General features: G+C 37.8%; 1 protein-coding gene across 1 annotated transcript in view; it reads right to left on the bottom strand.

The window, feature by feature from the left end:
* Positions 1–17,263, bottom strand: part of csmd3b (CUB and Sushi multiple domains 3b) — a 554,961-nt gene that overhangs the window by 127,741 nt on the left and 409,957 nt on the right. The window contains exons 12-13 of the mRNA XM_055157096.1: positions 2,626–2,808; positions 1,363–1,689 (exon numbers count right to left, since the gene is read on the bottom strand). Of these exons, the coding sequence (XP_055013071.1) occupies positions 1,363–1,689; positions 2,626–2,808 (510 nt within the window). The remainder of the gene's footprint in view (positions 1–1,362; positions 1,690–2,625; positions 2,809–17,263) is intronic.

Here is a 17,263-nt window from a genome sequence, read left to right as displayed (position 1 = left end):
TTTTTATACAGCCCTTTTCCACCTTCAAGGCACTCAAAGCACTTTACATCAAGGAACCACTCGCCCATTCACACACACCTCCATACACCAGTGTACGGTGATGGAAATTTATATTATGGAAAAATTTCTCTCAATCTGTCTTTGCATAACTGAATGTGATTTCTATCCGAGATCAAACCCCGACAGGAAAATATTGATTATGATTGATTACATTAAAAATGTGATTCGTTTATCTTTTTGAAACACATTTGGTCTTGTAACTAAAACTCTTCTACTGTTCCCTTTTGTTTGTTCATCTTGTCAGGAAGTAACAAATGCATGTGAATATGGATGCAAATCAGATCAAGCACATCTGGCTACACCTCAGTAGGATTCGTCACCTTCTAAGTTGAAATGTATGTTCTCTGGTCATCTCAGGCTATATAAACTAAATGTACTTTGTAACATTAGGGGTCTAATATTAGAAGGGCATACTGGTGGTAAAGAGGTGGGTCTCTGTTTCAAGAATAAACCTTTGTCTGTATTAAAAAAAAACTCATCAGTATTCGCAAATGGATTAAATTATTTATCATATAATTCTTTCCACAACAGCACACAGACACTGGGGAAAAGGGGGTTCAGTGTTTTGCCCAGAGACAGACAATGGTATTAATCTGTCGGAGCTGGAATTGCACCGCCAACATGTGGGTCATTGGACAAACACTCTACCAACTGAGCTACTGTCACCTAATACATTTTATCCTTACCCAAGAAGAATACTGACAATGATTTTATCTGAGTCTGAGTCTGTTTTGTGTTGACAGGCAGATATTTACTGAGCAGAAGGGCTTAATCTAGGGTGACCAAACATCCGTTTCCCCCCGGACATGTCCGTTTTTCAAGTCCTGTCCTGGCTGTCCGGGTTTTTTTTTTTTTTTAAAGTGATGCAAATGTCTGGGTTTTCATTACCTTTCATTAGGCCATTAAACTGAGCGGCTCTCGTAGCTCTCTGTTCACTCAGAAGGAGCAAGCAGACCCAAACAGTTGGTCAGTCTGCAGCATGCTGAAGCGCAAATGTGCATTTAAAGATAACTTGTACAAGAAATTCTCCGCATTCTGTCCCGATCGAGACAAGTGGGAGGTCATGTGCACAGTGTACAAAGCAGGCACATATGTTTTGGTGTCCAGTGGCGGTGACAGGGACCTCAAAGCTCACCAGGACACTGAAAAACATTAAAAAGCTTTGCCAGGTGAGAGCAGCTCAATGTCGATGGCGAGGCCCCACCTCCCACCCCCCGTACAGTGTCCTGGTTTTGATAAATGCAAATATGGTCACCCTAGCTTAAACTTCAAAGTAACGTGATTAGTTGAGAGAACACATACTGGTGTAAGTGATGTTGAACCCTCTCCCAGACATGGAGTGGTCGGCCTGAAACTCCAGCCTTAGCGTGTGCGTGTTGGACGTGAGATGGGACGGGCTCTCCGCTCCTGAAAACCTCCCTATCACATTGGCATCATTGGTCTCTCCATCTTTCACCGTCAAAGCATCGTAAGGAGCCTCCAGATCAAAGTCGTTAAAAGCCAAGTGGATCCTGGAGCCCGGTTCGGACTGGATGAGCCAAACGCAGTTCATGTTGTTCCCATAGCCTTCTGGGTAATCGGGCGAGAGCACCGTTCCCGAAGGCGCAGTGAAGTTGGACATGCATGGGACTGAAAACACAGAGAAGAGAAATTTGAATCAGGATTTCAAGATTCATTGATTTTTGAAGGTTAATTCATTTTTACTACAGATGGGTCCAGTTGGATTCAAAAAGGCCACATTTGTTGATAATTTGGCACTGCTAAAAAATATAAACACAAAGTAGTAAAGAAATTATTTACACCAACAATTTTGAATGCAGGATTATGCCAGCAGTAGAGCATATATCAAGGTTTGTCAATAAATACCGTTAAGGGGTATTTCCCATTGTTGTTTTAAACTGTTAATCACTGCGGGAACTAAAAAAAACATGAAATTTTAAAACTCCAAAAATACAGATCTCAAGAATGATTAAATGGACAGATAGACAGATACAATAATGGTGAGAGAGAAATGTCTTGTTAAATATTCATCTCTAGCGTCATCGGTCATCGTTAGCTCCAGGCCATAAAATACTCAGAGCTGTCAGCATCACCATGGCGACAGGTCTGACCAAATGTTTTCACCATCGCAGCCAACGTGCAATCACATCCATTAAAAGGCCCATATTAACACTATTTTCTGATCGGTGTTATAATGTTGTTTCCTGTATTTTGTTTCATTTGCACATGTTTAACACATAAATCCTGCATATTTAGGCTCGGCCTTCAAACTCCATGCACCTTCACCTAGATTCATTTGGATGATTTCAACCCTGAAGTTGTTAATCGCTACTCAACAGGAAGTAAAAGGTAGCTGTTAACCTCAAAACTACCGCTTCATGATATCACAAGGTTGAAGTGAGCATTTTGAGCTATGTTATATAATGCATGAATGAAACAAAACACTCCAACATCTCCAGGTATGTTTTTGAGGAGGTAACAGCATTCTAACATGGCTAAAAGCTCAAAAGAGTCAATTATGTGTAACACAGGACCTTTACCGTCATATAAGATTATGATACTCACATATGCATATAGGTATATTGGCAGACCACTGGTTGTTGTCCTGGCAAGAAATGGTCTTCTCTCCAATTAACTCGAACCCAAACTGGCATTCAAACCTGAGGATGCCCCCATTTGAGAAGCTGTCCCCCTCTCTTATGCCGTAGAGGGGCGTGCCAGGGTCCCCGCAGCTCTCTTTGTCGATTTCTGTAAAGAGAAAGGTTTATAAGTAGACATTAACCTGAGTGTCATCCCCTCTGATCAGAACAAATGACCCCCCATAACATCCATCTTGACCTCACCTAATAAGGTTACAGAGTGGGTCGGTTTTTTTCACTTACAAAATAAAACATGTCCAAAGATTCAGGATAGAGGGAAAGCTTGTAACAAAATTGTGGACAACAATTTGGTCAGTCCAGTCACAAGTTTGGACACACCATCTCACTTAATGTTTTTTTTTTTCAGTGTTTACTAAGTTCTACATTTTACATACATTTTTTTTTTTTTAATATATATATTTTTTTTACATTTTATTTTCAAATCCTCAATGTAGCTACCCTTTGCTTTGTCAAAAAATATGTAGTAGTTATGTCACTTTTACCTTTATTACATAATTCCATATACTGTATCTTGCTTCAAACATTAGATGTTTTCTGACTGTATGTGTCTAAAATGTAGAATGTAGTAAACAAAGAAAAAAAATAACATTGAATGAGAGGTTGTGTCCAAATGTTTGCCTGGTAGTTTATATACTTTTCCATTTGATAAAAAAAATATCCATAAAAATCCATAATTAATAGATTCTCCATCCAGGTAATGCAAAAAAGTAAACAAAATTGGAATGTATGCAGCTGTCACATTCAAACCAGAAACAACAAGAATCTGCTATTGTGACCAGATTTTCAAAATTCTAAACTGGGACACACCCGGGCTGGGATGGTTGGTATAAATAAATTGTGAAAAGAGCATGTAAAATTGTGCATTCTCATGTCAGTCATAATCTAAACCAAGGGATTCTGTCGCTGCTTTTTTTTTTTTTTTTTTTTGCTTTCTGGTCATTCGCAAACACAGTTTACTGTATTTTGGCAAAATAAATGACAATTTATGTTCTGCTTTACTGTTGGCAGGGATCAGATTAGTCAAAAATTGTGACAGTCCTGTTTTAGTCCTGGGTTAATCTTAGTTTAGTCCTGGTTTAGATCAAACTGGTAAAACATAGGGACACCTGGGACATTTCTTGTATAAAACTGGGACAAATCACTGGTTTTGGATAAATCTGCTGGGACAGGGGACACAGGGCTCAGAAATGGGACTGTCCCGGGTAAATATGTCTGGTCACCCTATTCTGTTATTAGCGATTAGGCTAATGCTCCTCTATATCTCAACCACAAAGCATGCTAATTAACACACTAATTGTAGTCTAGAACGTTCATTAAGTTAGCCTCAGTCATTAAGCACAATTTTACACACCTACACAAGCACATAATTTATAGCTATAGCAACATAGTAAATATAAATACCAAGGCGTGACAATGCTGGATGACATAAATGACTACTAATAAATTAAGTACACACATATAAACAAAGTGTAAAGTTGGCTTGCTAGTATAACTTTAGCCGATTAGCATGTTGCTAAATGGTAAACACATCCATCAAGGCAACACTCTTAAGAAAGGAAGGAGCACATTATAAAAGGTAATAGGTTACTTGGAATATGAATAAAATAATTTAAAAATCACCATTTTCCATGTGTTCTTATCAGCTTTAGCTTAGCTTTTGTTGTCATCTTGTAAGCCCCGCCCCTTTTGGTCTAAATATGGTAACTTCCTATTTTTGCTGCTAAGTAGTACTGATTATGACACACTTCCTAACATTATTCTCTTATTTTGTCTTCAGGAATTATGTTCATTAAGTAATTTGAGATATTAGCATTAAATTTACTGAAAAGAGTTTGCTTCTCAACATGTGGAAAGCGCCTTCATGTGGAGAGAATCAAATGGACATTATAGCTTCATGTCTTGCAGCAGTGCTATGCTCATAGTTTATATAAAAAAGTGGACTAAGGGAGTGTGATGTGACTCATAGGGTTCAGCTCCAGTCAAATGAAGCTCATGAGTCTAGCAGTTATAGAGGTGAATTTGGAGCAGACTTCCATGTTAGGAATAGAGATTTATTTATGGACAAATTTGTGAAATAAATAACATCAGGATCATGTAGAGTGGGTTGATGCATTGTTTCCCAAAGACTGGGTCGCAAGAGATTTTTGGGGGGGTTGCCTTGTAATGATCTGCATGTAGGTGTCCAATATACAGTTCTGACACATGACACATCTGTGCTCACAAAAATGACAAAGCACAGAAACAGACTGAATGCTGCGCCTGATCTGCTGCTGTGCCCTCCTCCTGCATTCCGGAGTGGAACATAATTTTTATAATTATTTTACTGACTATTTTGTAATTTTGTATTTAATGTCCAAATACACAACTTATGGATCCTTTTATTACTGGTTCAGTTAATGTTTTCCATTGTTTAAAACTTGAGTAATACTAATTGTTCAACAATAAAATATCATCATTAATTTTCAATAATGGTCAAATCCACCTTTATTTTGTGATTTATGAATAATGTCTATTGACTTGGGTCGTGAAGGTTTGTGACTTTTGAAATATGTGTCCCCAGAAAAAAAAAGAAGTTTGGGAAATATTGCGTTAATACGAGTATTTAAAGACCAAAATGACGAGGCTCACTGCAGCAGTTACAGAGAGCGGGTGACAATTTTTCAATGTAAAGTCAATTGAAGTTGGCGTTGATGGAGCCAGACATGCGCCTACGCTCACTTCCTATTTGGACCGAGGCGGCTAACAGGTTATTTATGTCCATTTGTATATATACAGGCTATGCTACTGCACTTTGTTGCTGATATACATAGTCTCTTTGGTGAGATTTCTTTTCTTGTAGATGGCTGGTACTTGGTTTGTTGTGTCAGGGAAAATCATCGCCTGTAGCCGAATATTGCACTCTTTCCGAAATGCACTAGCCTACTCATCTTTTGTATAAAATTCTTTGATATTCAGTTTCATAATGTTTGGTTTTTGGTTTTCTAAGGTTGGCCTGGCAATGTTGAATTTGTTAAGAATTCGAGGAACCCTTACCTCTATTCCCCTGCCTGTCCTCCTTTACTCCCCTTCCTTTCTTTTGCCATTTCTAGTATTATTTACCGGAGTAGCCTGTAGCACCGAGTCCAAGTCTGTGTTTTGTGCTGTTAGCGTTGGTGGAAGTGTGCTTTTTGGTTTGCTCAGGCCTGTGCTTGTGATGTATTGCATTAATTTCCATCATGACATTGCCTTTATGAGAGACGCTGCTTGGACCAATCACAGACGTGGTAGCACACAAGGCAGGCTCACATAGCGCCATGCACACAGCCATAGAGGAGAATGGAGAACAAATTGCTTTGGAGAGGCACAGGTTTGAACATTCCCACACAATAGCTTTACAGCATTCAAGCACTTTCACAGCAGGGGACACATCGACTGCATTTTACTTATTTCAGAACAGATGTAAAACTAGATCAGTGCTCTGTATCGGTAGAAATAATTTTGCAATAGAAGTGCCAGTTGACTTTTTGCACTTTTTTTTGCAAATAAAACAGGCTTACAGAGTCTTGAAACATCTTAAAGGTGCACTGCCTTTCTAGCGGGGATTTTAAAGGTCTCTTTTGGTGCCATTTCTGATGTTATAATGTTGTTTCCTCATCACAAACATACCTGGACTTGTGTTTTGTTGCATTCACACACATTTAACATCCTGCATATTTAAGCTGAGTTCTTCTCTCAAACAGGAAATGGTGGTAATACAGGAAGTGCTCCACTGTTTTTAACTCCACACATAGACTAGAATCTCTGAACTAAAGGTTAAAGGTAGCTGTTAACTTGAAAACATTACAAGGTGGAGCAGAGCATTTTGAGCTTTGGAAATGAAGACAGACTAATAATAAATGATTACTCAAACGTGTGAACGAATCAAACACACTCCAGTTTTTTTTTTATTTTATTTTTTTGCCCTGACGAAGACCATCTTGCTGGTCAAAATGCGTTAGCATCCCTTCATGCAATAAAGGACTTTTAATATATTCAGTCAGAGTGCTTCGGGTTTGTACTTTGCCCACTATATTTTCCAGTAAGGGCACTTTTCTGTTTAAAACCACTAGTTTAACTCTCGTAGAGCACCTGTACTGATATTTTTTAAAACTCTTTTATGACCCAGTGAAGCGCTCTACCTCTTTTCTTCATCTGACAACTCCAGGTATGTTTTTGAGGAGATAACAACATTCTAACATGACTCAAAGCTTAGAGTCCATTTTTAGTAATATAGGAGTTTAATGGCATATTGTGTTATACTGTACTGTACATTGTGACATTTTTCATCCATTTGATTATTTTCTTGAGTATTTTTGCCTTCTTTCACATATATACGTATAGCATTTTGTGGTATTGAATAAAGGCTTTATTTAAAATGGAAAATGTATAAGTGCTGGAGATTGCTTTCCTCTGACATTTACTATTCAAAACAGTTTTTTTATAAGGTCCATAAGTCTTCAAAGTTCTTATGAAGTTCTCTACCTCTGACATTGTCAAACAATACATGATTGACAGAACATTTAAATGACATTCGATATAGATATTCTACATGTTGCACAAAAGTACATACCAGTAAACGGGCCTACATTATATACAGCATTGTGTCTAAAAGCACAGATGGAGTTGGGTTGTGACTGGTGGATTTAAAGGGAGTGGCTGAAATTGACTTGTTCACACTGTGGACTTCAGCAGTGTTGGTCTGGCGAATGGGAATCATCTCATTTATTATGATCACAACACTGACATTTCCTTCCAGTTCCCCCTGATTCTAAATCAGGACACTGAGAAGAGCTTGAGCATTGATTTGAATAGTGTAAAATCAAACTGTCCATTCTCCTCTCCTCATTAACTTAAACAATTTCTTTCTTGTCTTGTTACACACGTTTTATTCCCAACTTTGTAGTTCTCCAATGCTCTCAACTCGTCTCAGAATTGGACAGTTAATAGCTGTCCTGTTTGATCTTGGTAGACTGTTTCTTTTGACCTGCCACGAATTTGTGAATTTTGATTTATGCTTTGATCTCTGAGTCAATTTGTTGCATATTTTAAGTTGCAAATATTCCGCATTTATTTTGCAGGAAGAATCAGTAAGGACATGGGCTCAATGAAAGAGACTCTACTGCAGTTTATTTCTTTACTTCCACAGTAGTTTGAAGAATTGTACATATTTTAAACAAAGACTTCCATAGTTTCCTCATTCTCTTACACGGGCAACTTGCAAAAACCCTGAACAACCCTGTTGAATATTTAGATGTTGCTTTAAAGGTGAATTCTGTAACTTTTCTGGTGGAGAGTTCGTCAGATGCTTTTCTCCATGAAGATGTTATTGCTTTGTCTGGAATGATTCACAGTATGGCATTAACTTTTATATCTTCATGGAGGCCAAACCAGACCAAGTTACAGGTCAGATCTGACGAGAGGCAGCCTCGTTCAGAGTCAGAATGCAGTTTTTCCTCTATTTTTGAGCTATAAAACCACCTGTAATTGAATAAATGTAAAGTAGAGCTGTTTAATGTCATACTGTGGAACATTCCAGGTAGAGTAATGGTATATAAATTGAAACAAACAGGTGACAGACCCCCAACCAAAAAGTTACATAGTCCAGCTTTAAGTAATAATGAATTAATTAACTAATCATTGCATTGATATAGCACCTTTCAAGACACCCAAAGCGCTTTATAGTTCATTGTTCATTCACTCTACACTCAGTGGTGGCAAACTACAATTGTAGCCTCAGCTGCCCTGGGACAGACTGATGGAAGTAAGGCCGCCAATCTGCCCCTTCAGCCCCTCCGACCAACATTTATGCACACTCCACTTTCTTACTAAACAATGTAGGTAAAGTGTCTTGCCTAAGGACACGACAACTACCTGGAATTCCCAGTGGTCTCCCATTCAAGTACTACCCAAGCCTGGCCCTGTTTAGCTTCTGAGATTTGACGGGATCAGGCTTTGACAAGCTGGTATGGCCCCAATAATAGTTACTTAACCAAAGAAAAAATAAATCACCACCAGGACCATTCTAAAGGAAGGTTAAACAAGCCTTTCCCTTCCTAATGATGTCTCAACCATCTGGAGCTGCTTTACAATTACTCCATGACAAACTGGTTCCAAAATGGTGACTTGTTGTTAAGCACAGCACCGCTTCACCCCATTGAGTCCTCTTTAAAAGCTGTTAACACTCTAAGGGAGGTGCTGACTGATTAAAATGGCCACACAGAAGAGTAGCGAGTTGCTGCATTTTTTTTACATTTATTTATTTTAAGTGATTATTATTTTTACCTAAATGTAAAGTTAGCGCAAAAAGGTCACGTTTTGTTATTGCCACTGTAAACCTGTATCTAGAAAAACAGATTGCTGAAAATTTGCATTGGAATAGTGCGAAATCTCCAGTCGAAATGAGTGTCAGATCAAAGTTTACTGTATTGTTTTCCTGCAATGAGATGTGATCCTGGGCAAAGGCATCAGTGGTGAGATAATTTACCCCCAAACAAGTTAAAGAAGTAGGAAGCTATTCCCGAAGTCCAGCGTCACTCTGAAATTGGTGGTCCAGGAGTTCACACCATTTTTCAGTCTGTAGTCTGTAGTAATTTTACACTCTATGGGGCAATTTTCACTCTGGTTTTGCCCAATTCAAAAGCCCCATTAGTAACACTGTTGCCTATGGAGATGTGTGCACTGTGTCAATTATTCATGAGAGGAAAATGAAATGCTGTTTACACTCTGTGATTAAGTAACCTCTGTCCTTGGACTCCCGCACACGTACGCACCCACCTGTACACAAATGCATATCAACTATGAGGCTCTGGCCCACCATCCCTCTGCTGCTGCTGTGCTGGGGTTAGAGAGTGTAAAATTGCAGCACATTTTTGGTCATGTTGAGAATGAATATTTCATGAATTCGTATTTCATGGTCTTTCCTCCACTCTGAATGAAATGCTGTTTAGTATGGTGTGATTAAGGCAGTGCTGCTCAGTACCTGGACAGCACTCTTGGATTACGACAGTCCCTCTGGTCCAACAGGAGCCAGCACTATTCCCACATCCACAGAGGACATTTACACTAATATTAAGAGTTGGCGTGGATGCTTAGCGCAGCACACCAAAATTACAATGAATAAATATCTTAAAGGTGCATTGTGTAACTTTTTGGTTAGGGGTCCGTCACCTCCTTGCTTTGATTGGAATGTTTCCCAATATGACATTAAACAACTCTACCTCACATTTATTCAATTACAGGTGGTTCATTGCTCAAAAATACCTAGAAAAATCAAGCTGCGGACACAAATGGGTGTTCTCCTGTGGGTGGGGGCTCCGTTTCTCATCACTGTCAAAATCCAACTCTCTCAACATCATCATCCAGATTAACAGCTTTCAATAGATAGTTAAGTTTTCTCAAAAATAAGTTTCAAAATAACATCTAGTCATAGAGTAAACATTAGCAAACTAAGTCAAATACATAATGTGTGTCCAATTACTTAATCAACTTGATTTACATTTAGGACCCAGCACAGGCCAAGCCCCGGGGTTTTAAAATAGCTGCCCATTTAAGTCAATGGGCCAAGCTCAATAGCGCAGGACTCCAGATTAGCCTAGCCCGGCGAGGTACTTCTGGTGGCTCTGGGCCGATTGAGCATGTGCAGTAGTGCTCTTTTCTCTCGTGGGCACATGCACGGAGCACGGTTTTGTGTATCACGTGATCACTTTGACCAGTCAGAGGAAGAGCTAACCATTATAAAGCATTTTTTAAGACAGCTGAAGGGGCTTGAGCTGAGAAAAAGTTTATGATATAAAAATAGGTAAAAATCACCACAAAATCCAACATTTTTGAAAGTTGTAGGTGGCCTGTCACCTGAACATGAGCAGTTTGTGATTACATTGAACTCTATGAGAAAATTCTGTCTCAGCCCAGAGGATTTTTTCTGCTGTAGTACCAGTGAGTAGGAATGCATGTTTTCAAGACATTTTTGAGCATTTAAAACACTTGTAATGAAATAAACACTAAAATGTTTAATGCCGTGGAATATTAGAGTCAGCACAATAACATCCCTATGGAGACAAACAAAAAATGACGTAGTGTATCTTTAAATGTGGCAAATGTACATGCACAAAGCCACACATATCTATGGGTCAACACTGCAGTAAAACTTCCCCTTGACATATTTCTATCTTATAAAATTGATCACAATCATAAAAGAGCAGATGAAAAGACTAAAATAAAATCTTGGATGTAAAACCTGACATTATGCGACTAAGATGGAGCTTATCTTTTATAGGAAAGTTTCACTGCCAAGATCACTTGACTGAAAATATCATCATTAACTCGTAGTATCATGGCAAAAATAGGCAACCAAAATATATAATATACGAAAATTGTATACAAATATGGAGAGCCAACTGCCTAGACCATAAATATCCAACTATTCAACTTTTTGACAGGCTGAAATAGTGAGCCGTACCCAGCACTATGTTTTTGCTGCACTTTGCCAGCTCCTCACTCTGCTTTTGTACCCGAGATAAAAGCATAATGCAAAAATAAAGCACTTAATGAAACAGGAAATCAAGGAAACGGGGGCGAACGATACATTTGGGGTGAGCAGTTTGAGCTCCCAAGAGAGAGATGGCTTTAAGGGCCCATATTACTCTATTTTCTTGTTTCTTATTTTACTTATTCGTAAAGGGAAAAGGCATATTAATTCATATTTGTAATATAACTATGTAAAGATGAATTCATATTTGTAATGTAAATATGTAAAAATTATAGCTAATGTTGCTAATTTCCATCTTCCGTCCCTTGGCAGGTTGATGTCAAATAATCTACAGAACAGAAAAGTACACCCACTATCACACAAAAACACATTTTCTGATCTACAGTATGTTATAGTGTTGTTTCCTCATCAAAAACATGCCCAGATTTGTGTTGGTTTTGTTTCATTCACACTTGTTTAACACACAAACCCTGCACATATAGGCTGAGTTCTTCTTCAAACAGAAAATTCTCTGTTCCACCTTGATGTCATGTGGTAATACAGGAAGTGCTCCCATGTGTTTTTAAACTCCACACACCTTCATTAGAATCGTGTGGGTAATTTCAGCCCTGGAAATATAAATCTCTACGGACCAAAAGGTAAAAGGAGCTGTTAACTTGAAAACTATCTCGTCATGACATCACAAGGTGGAACAGAAGATTTTTAGCTTTGGAGATGTGGACAGAGTAATGACAAAGGGAAACAAAACACAACACTAGGTATGTTTTTGAGGCAGTAACAGCATTCCAACATGTCCTAAAGTTCACAAGAGTAAATTTTTTGCATAATACAGGACCTTTAATTCTGACTTAATGACTAATCATCATAAAAAGGACCAAAAAAAGATAATATTAGTCATCTGAACAAAAAAGGTGGTAATGACAGAGATATGTTAAGGTAAGGTATGATAAGGTAATAATAAATAAAGACCCACTTTACATGCATGTAAAGTGGGTCCAGAGAACAGACTGTACTTCAGTGAGGCACAATTGCTTTAAAAAAGATGTATATGTAAAAAATGAGCTAAAGTAACATTTTATAAAGTACATGTCTACAGCTCATTACATCTTACAGTATCTGTGATGTTATGTGGTAATACAGGGAGTGCTCCACTGTGTTTTTAAACTCTATACACATTCACTAGAAGCATTTGAATAATTTCAGCCCTGGAATTTGCCAAACTCTGCTAAACTAAAGGAAAAAGGTAGCTGTTAACTTGAAAACTACCGCTTCGTGACATCACAAGGTGGAACAGAGCATTTTGAGCTTTGGAGATTGTGACAGACGAATAATAAAAGGTTATTCAAACATGTGTGAATGTAGCAAAATGCAACTCGGAGTATGTTTTTGATGACATAACAGCTTTCTTTTCCCCCCATTTTTGGAATTTTACATTAAAAAAGAAAAAAAGAAAACTCTCCCATACCGCACTGGTCTCTCCATGCTACACAAAAACACACAAAAAAATACACTTTAATTGTCAGTGAAGTCCAAACTTGTCAAAATATTTTAAAAAAGGTGGCTGTATCTGCACATAATCTCATTATTTGAGGAGGTAACATTCTAACATACCATAAAGCTCAATCGTGGGACCTTTAAATTCACAAATAACGACGTACAAATTATTTTCTTTATAATTCCAGTCATATGAATTTCTCAGCTCATTCACTTTGACTGGCAGCTCCTTTGACTGAAGCTTCCTTATTAGTGCAGTGACCCGTGCTCTGCCATATGTCTCACTAACTCATGACTGGCATCTCTCAAGACACTTGTCCATCTGACCGTTAACGCGCAATATACAGGTGTCCTATCTGCCAGTTTTCAGCTTCAAACATCTTATTTTTTTATTATTTTGTGAGGGGAAGGTGAGCCAGAGCGAGCCAGCATCTGTGCCTTTTTCACTTGGCACGATCCGACGGTATAACTAACAGGGACAGAAGGTTTACTCGGTGTGCAGTGTTGAATCCTGCATCAATCCAATTGGCAGCTGCCGCATTTAAATTATAGAAAGTAATGGCACAGCTCAAAACCCCGCATGGTGGCAGCAAGGAAATCTCTGAAGAAAATCGAGTTGGAGATGGTACACAGTGTGGCAAGACATGGGTAACCAACCATCAAAATGCTCTCTCCAAGTGTGAGGCTAAAACAATCCTGCCAGCATGATGAATGAGCCTGCCACACAACAGGCCCATAATTCAAGTATTTATTCATTGTATTTATCGTTTTTGGGTGGGAACTTGAGTTTTTGCAAATGCTTTAGTGCTCAGAAAATGTCTGTTCTCTCCTACCCCCTGTCTCTGCCCACATTCCTGCTGTACTTAGTCAAAGAGTTAGGGTCTATTAGCTCTGCTGGAAGTAATTTTCTCTGTTAATAAGCCACTTTAGATCAATATTGCAGTTTGCTATTAAATGTGAGATCATAGTATATGTATATGCTATTGTTCAATACCAGAGAAATGCATGGATTCTTCTTCTTCAAAAAGGAAAAGGTCTAAAATCTATTTGTTTAGGTTTATAATCAGTGGTAGAAGGTAAAGAAATACAAAAGTAAAATGACAATATTAATGTACAATATTTAGGTATCTGTACTATACTGAAGTACATTTTCCTGTGGATACATTTTACTTTTACTTCATTACATTTGAGAGCATGTGTTTGTACTTTCTGCTCCAGATTTCAGATTTCAGATCCAAACCGAAAAGTAAAATGTACTTTTCTATATGTTTTTTTAATTTATTTATTTTTTTTATTTAATTAAAGACAACAGAATATAATATTACCTTAATGTTTTTTATGGGACGACTTTGGTGACAATAAAACAGCGGCTCAGTCATTTATTTTCATTTTCGACGAGATGGAATGAGATATGAATGAGATAAAACAAAACATAAAAGCATAAAGCAACTTTTTCTTTATGGTTTGAGACCTGCTGAAATAAATGAGACTTACTTTAAGCACATTTAATTTGAGTTAACGTCCAAAATTGAGCAAACAAAAACACAAAAACATCTAGAAACAATTAAGAAATGACTTGAGTCACTTAAAATCAGCTACTTTTTTTTTTTTTTTTTTTATCAAATCACTACATTTGATGCTTTAATACAGTGCTTCTCAAATAGTGGGGCGCGCCCTCCGTCAAGGGGGGCGCGTTTGACCTCGGGGAACATGCTTTTTGATTTTTTTATTTTGATTTTTTTTTACTGTCTTAAGGGCCGTTCACACCAAAGCGTCAAAAAACGCCTTGACGCCTCTATTTGGAGCCTTTGCATTTGAGTTTAGACGCCCCCGACGCGCATCTTTGACGCCGTGGACGAACGGGACAAAAATACTTGACGCGCGTCCGTTGCCCTGGAAACAAGAGCCCGGTCCCGGTCTTTTCCCGAAACAATGTCAGACCAGACTGAGAGAGTGTTTTTATGACATAAAACATCAAAGGAGGAGATCGGGTCGACGACTGGGGCGTATATATATTTATACTCCGCTAATGACACTGGATCAGTCCCGGTCTAGTCCTGGTCTAATACCGGAATATTGCCGACAATCATCCCGCTTGTGACTGCTACTTCAGTAAACCAGCGAGCGTTGTTGGCGTCACATAAGGTGGCAGTGTTACGCACAGGTGTACTTATAACAATTTTATAGACAAATGATACTATATATAGTCACGCGGGGGGGCGCGAGATGTTTTATTCGTCCTAGGGGGTGCATGACAGAAAATAATTGAGAAGCACTGCTTTAATAGTTTGAAAACTCTGCAAAATACTTCTACTTTTTACTCTTAAAGTACATTTTTAAACAGGTATTTTAATACTTGTACTGAAGTTTACTTTCGCATTTGTTTGTCCCCGTATGTGCACTTTTACTGAAGTAACAAAACTGAGTACTTCATCCACCACTGTTTATAATTCAGTAACTCTGGCATACACTTGCGTATATATAACAATAGTAATATCTATTGTCTAGATTTAAGCCGTCTAAAAACCTCACTCAAAAACAATGTGGTGATAAAGAAAGCCTGACATGCATCCCTGCTTCAGACGCATTCAATATCTCCTTCCATCGCGTCGAAAATGAAAATAAATGACTGAGCCGCTGTTTTATTGTCACCAAAGTCGTCCCATAAAAAACATTAAGGTAATATTATGCTTTGGCAGTGCTTAGGTGCAGTATAACTCAAACAAAATCATGCACATGTATAAGCAGAACAGGATCTCAAACCTCTATGAGAGCGTTTTACGGCCCGAGCAAAGACACATATAATCTTTTGATAACGTGATTTATTCATGGTTTAGTCAGAAATTCTCTGTAATGTAAAATGCATCGGGGAGCGCAGTACCTTAAATCGGACATGAGTGAAAGATTGCCATGCTGTATGGAGTATGCAGATGCAGATATAAGCGTCCGTGGATAGACAGAGGAACGTAGGATAACATATCACTGTCTGTCACTTTGATCCAATTTCCTTTCTGCTATATTACATAAACAGGAAGTGTGAAGTCTGGAGAGGCCGTATGTCTTGTGTTGTCATGAAAATTTATTGTTTTACTGTCAATATCTCTGACAACCTGGAATCAAGTCATTTTGCCGCCATGTTACAGGTCACGTCTGTGGAAAGGAGACCGCACTCAAAGCAGGGCAGTGGTGCAAGAAGTACTCAGTTTTGTTCCGTAAAGGTGCAGCTTTTTGTTTGGGGATCCATCACCTGCTTGTTTCTATGGATATATCATTTTTCAGCTTGGAATATTGAACAGTATGACATTAAACAGCTCTACTTTACATTTATTCATTTATAGGTAGTTTTATAGCTCCAAACTGTCTAGAAAAACAGGCATTCTGACTGTGAGCGGGGTTGCTGCTCCCCAGATCTGACCTGTAACTTGGTCTGGTTTGGTCTCCATAAAGATAGAAAGGTTTAATGCTATACTGTGAAACATTCCAGACAAAACAATAACATCTCTGTGGAGAAAAGCATTTGGTGGACACTGCACCTTTAAGTAAAAGTGCAGCTACCAAGGCAAAAAAAAACTCAAGTAAAAGTTAAAGAATCACATGAAAAAAATGATCATAAAAGTGTCCATTTAAAAATGTACTTAAAGAGTAAAATGTTGAGGTATTTTGCAAAATGCTAATAAAGCTTGAAATGTAATGATTTTGATAAAGATTTGTGCTGAAATTTGTTCAACAGAAACAATATCAATAATTGTTTTCCCAACTGTTTTTATTTGTATATTTTTGCTCAAACTACGAATATGTTAAAAAATAAACAGCTTAGGCTTTTCAGCAGGTCTCAAACTATAATTAAATAATACTTTTACTTTTCAGTTCTGTTAAAAATGTAGTAGAATAGAAAGTACAGACACCTGCTCTCAAGTGTAGTGAAGAAAAAGTAAAAAGTATCCACCAATCTAATTAAGTAAAGTATAGATACTACTTTAGTACTACTTTGTTATGTTCCACTGATGCAATAGGGATGCATGTTTTTTTTTTACATTTCTGAGCAATAAAACAATAATACCTCTGCGGAGAAAAGCATTTGATGGACCCTAAACTAGAAAAGTTATACATTGCACCTTTAAGTACGGATACCAGGGCAAAAAAAAAAAAAAAAAAATCCAAGTAAAAGTATCACATGAAAAAAAATCTGCATAAAAGTGTTAAAATAGATCAATCGATAATTGTTTTCCCAACTGTTTTATTTGTTACAAAGTACAAATGTGTTAAAAATAAACCCTCACCCTTTGCAGCAGGTCTCAAACTATAATAAAAAAAAATACTTTTACTTTTCTGTTCTGTTCAGAAAATGTAGTGGAGTAGAAACGTACAGACACCTGCTCTCAAGTGTAGTGAAGTAAAAGTAAAAAATATCCACCAATCTAAGTAGTAGTAGTAGTAGTAGTATTAGTAATAGTAGTTTATTCGGTCAATTTATAACACTACAAAACAAAACAAAACACAGACTACAGTCCCATAGATCATGATTGAAAGGGTTTATGCTGAA

This window comes from Boleophthalmus pectinirostris, unplaced genomic scaffold (genome assembly GCF_026225935.1).
Source record: "Boleophthalmus pectinirostris isolate CB_2022bp ecotype Guang Dong unplaced genomic scaffold, ASM2622593v1 HiC_scaffold_21, whole genome shotgun sequence".
In the NCBI taxonomy this organism is placed as follows: domain Eukaryota; kingdom Metazoa; phylum Chordata; class Actinopteri; order Gobiiformes; family Gobiidae; genus Boleophthalmus; species Boleophthalmus pectinirostris.
Note: the sequence above shows the minus strand (reverse complement) of the source record. Positions and strands in the feature narration are given on the sequence as shown.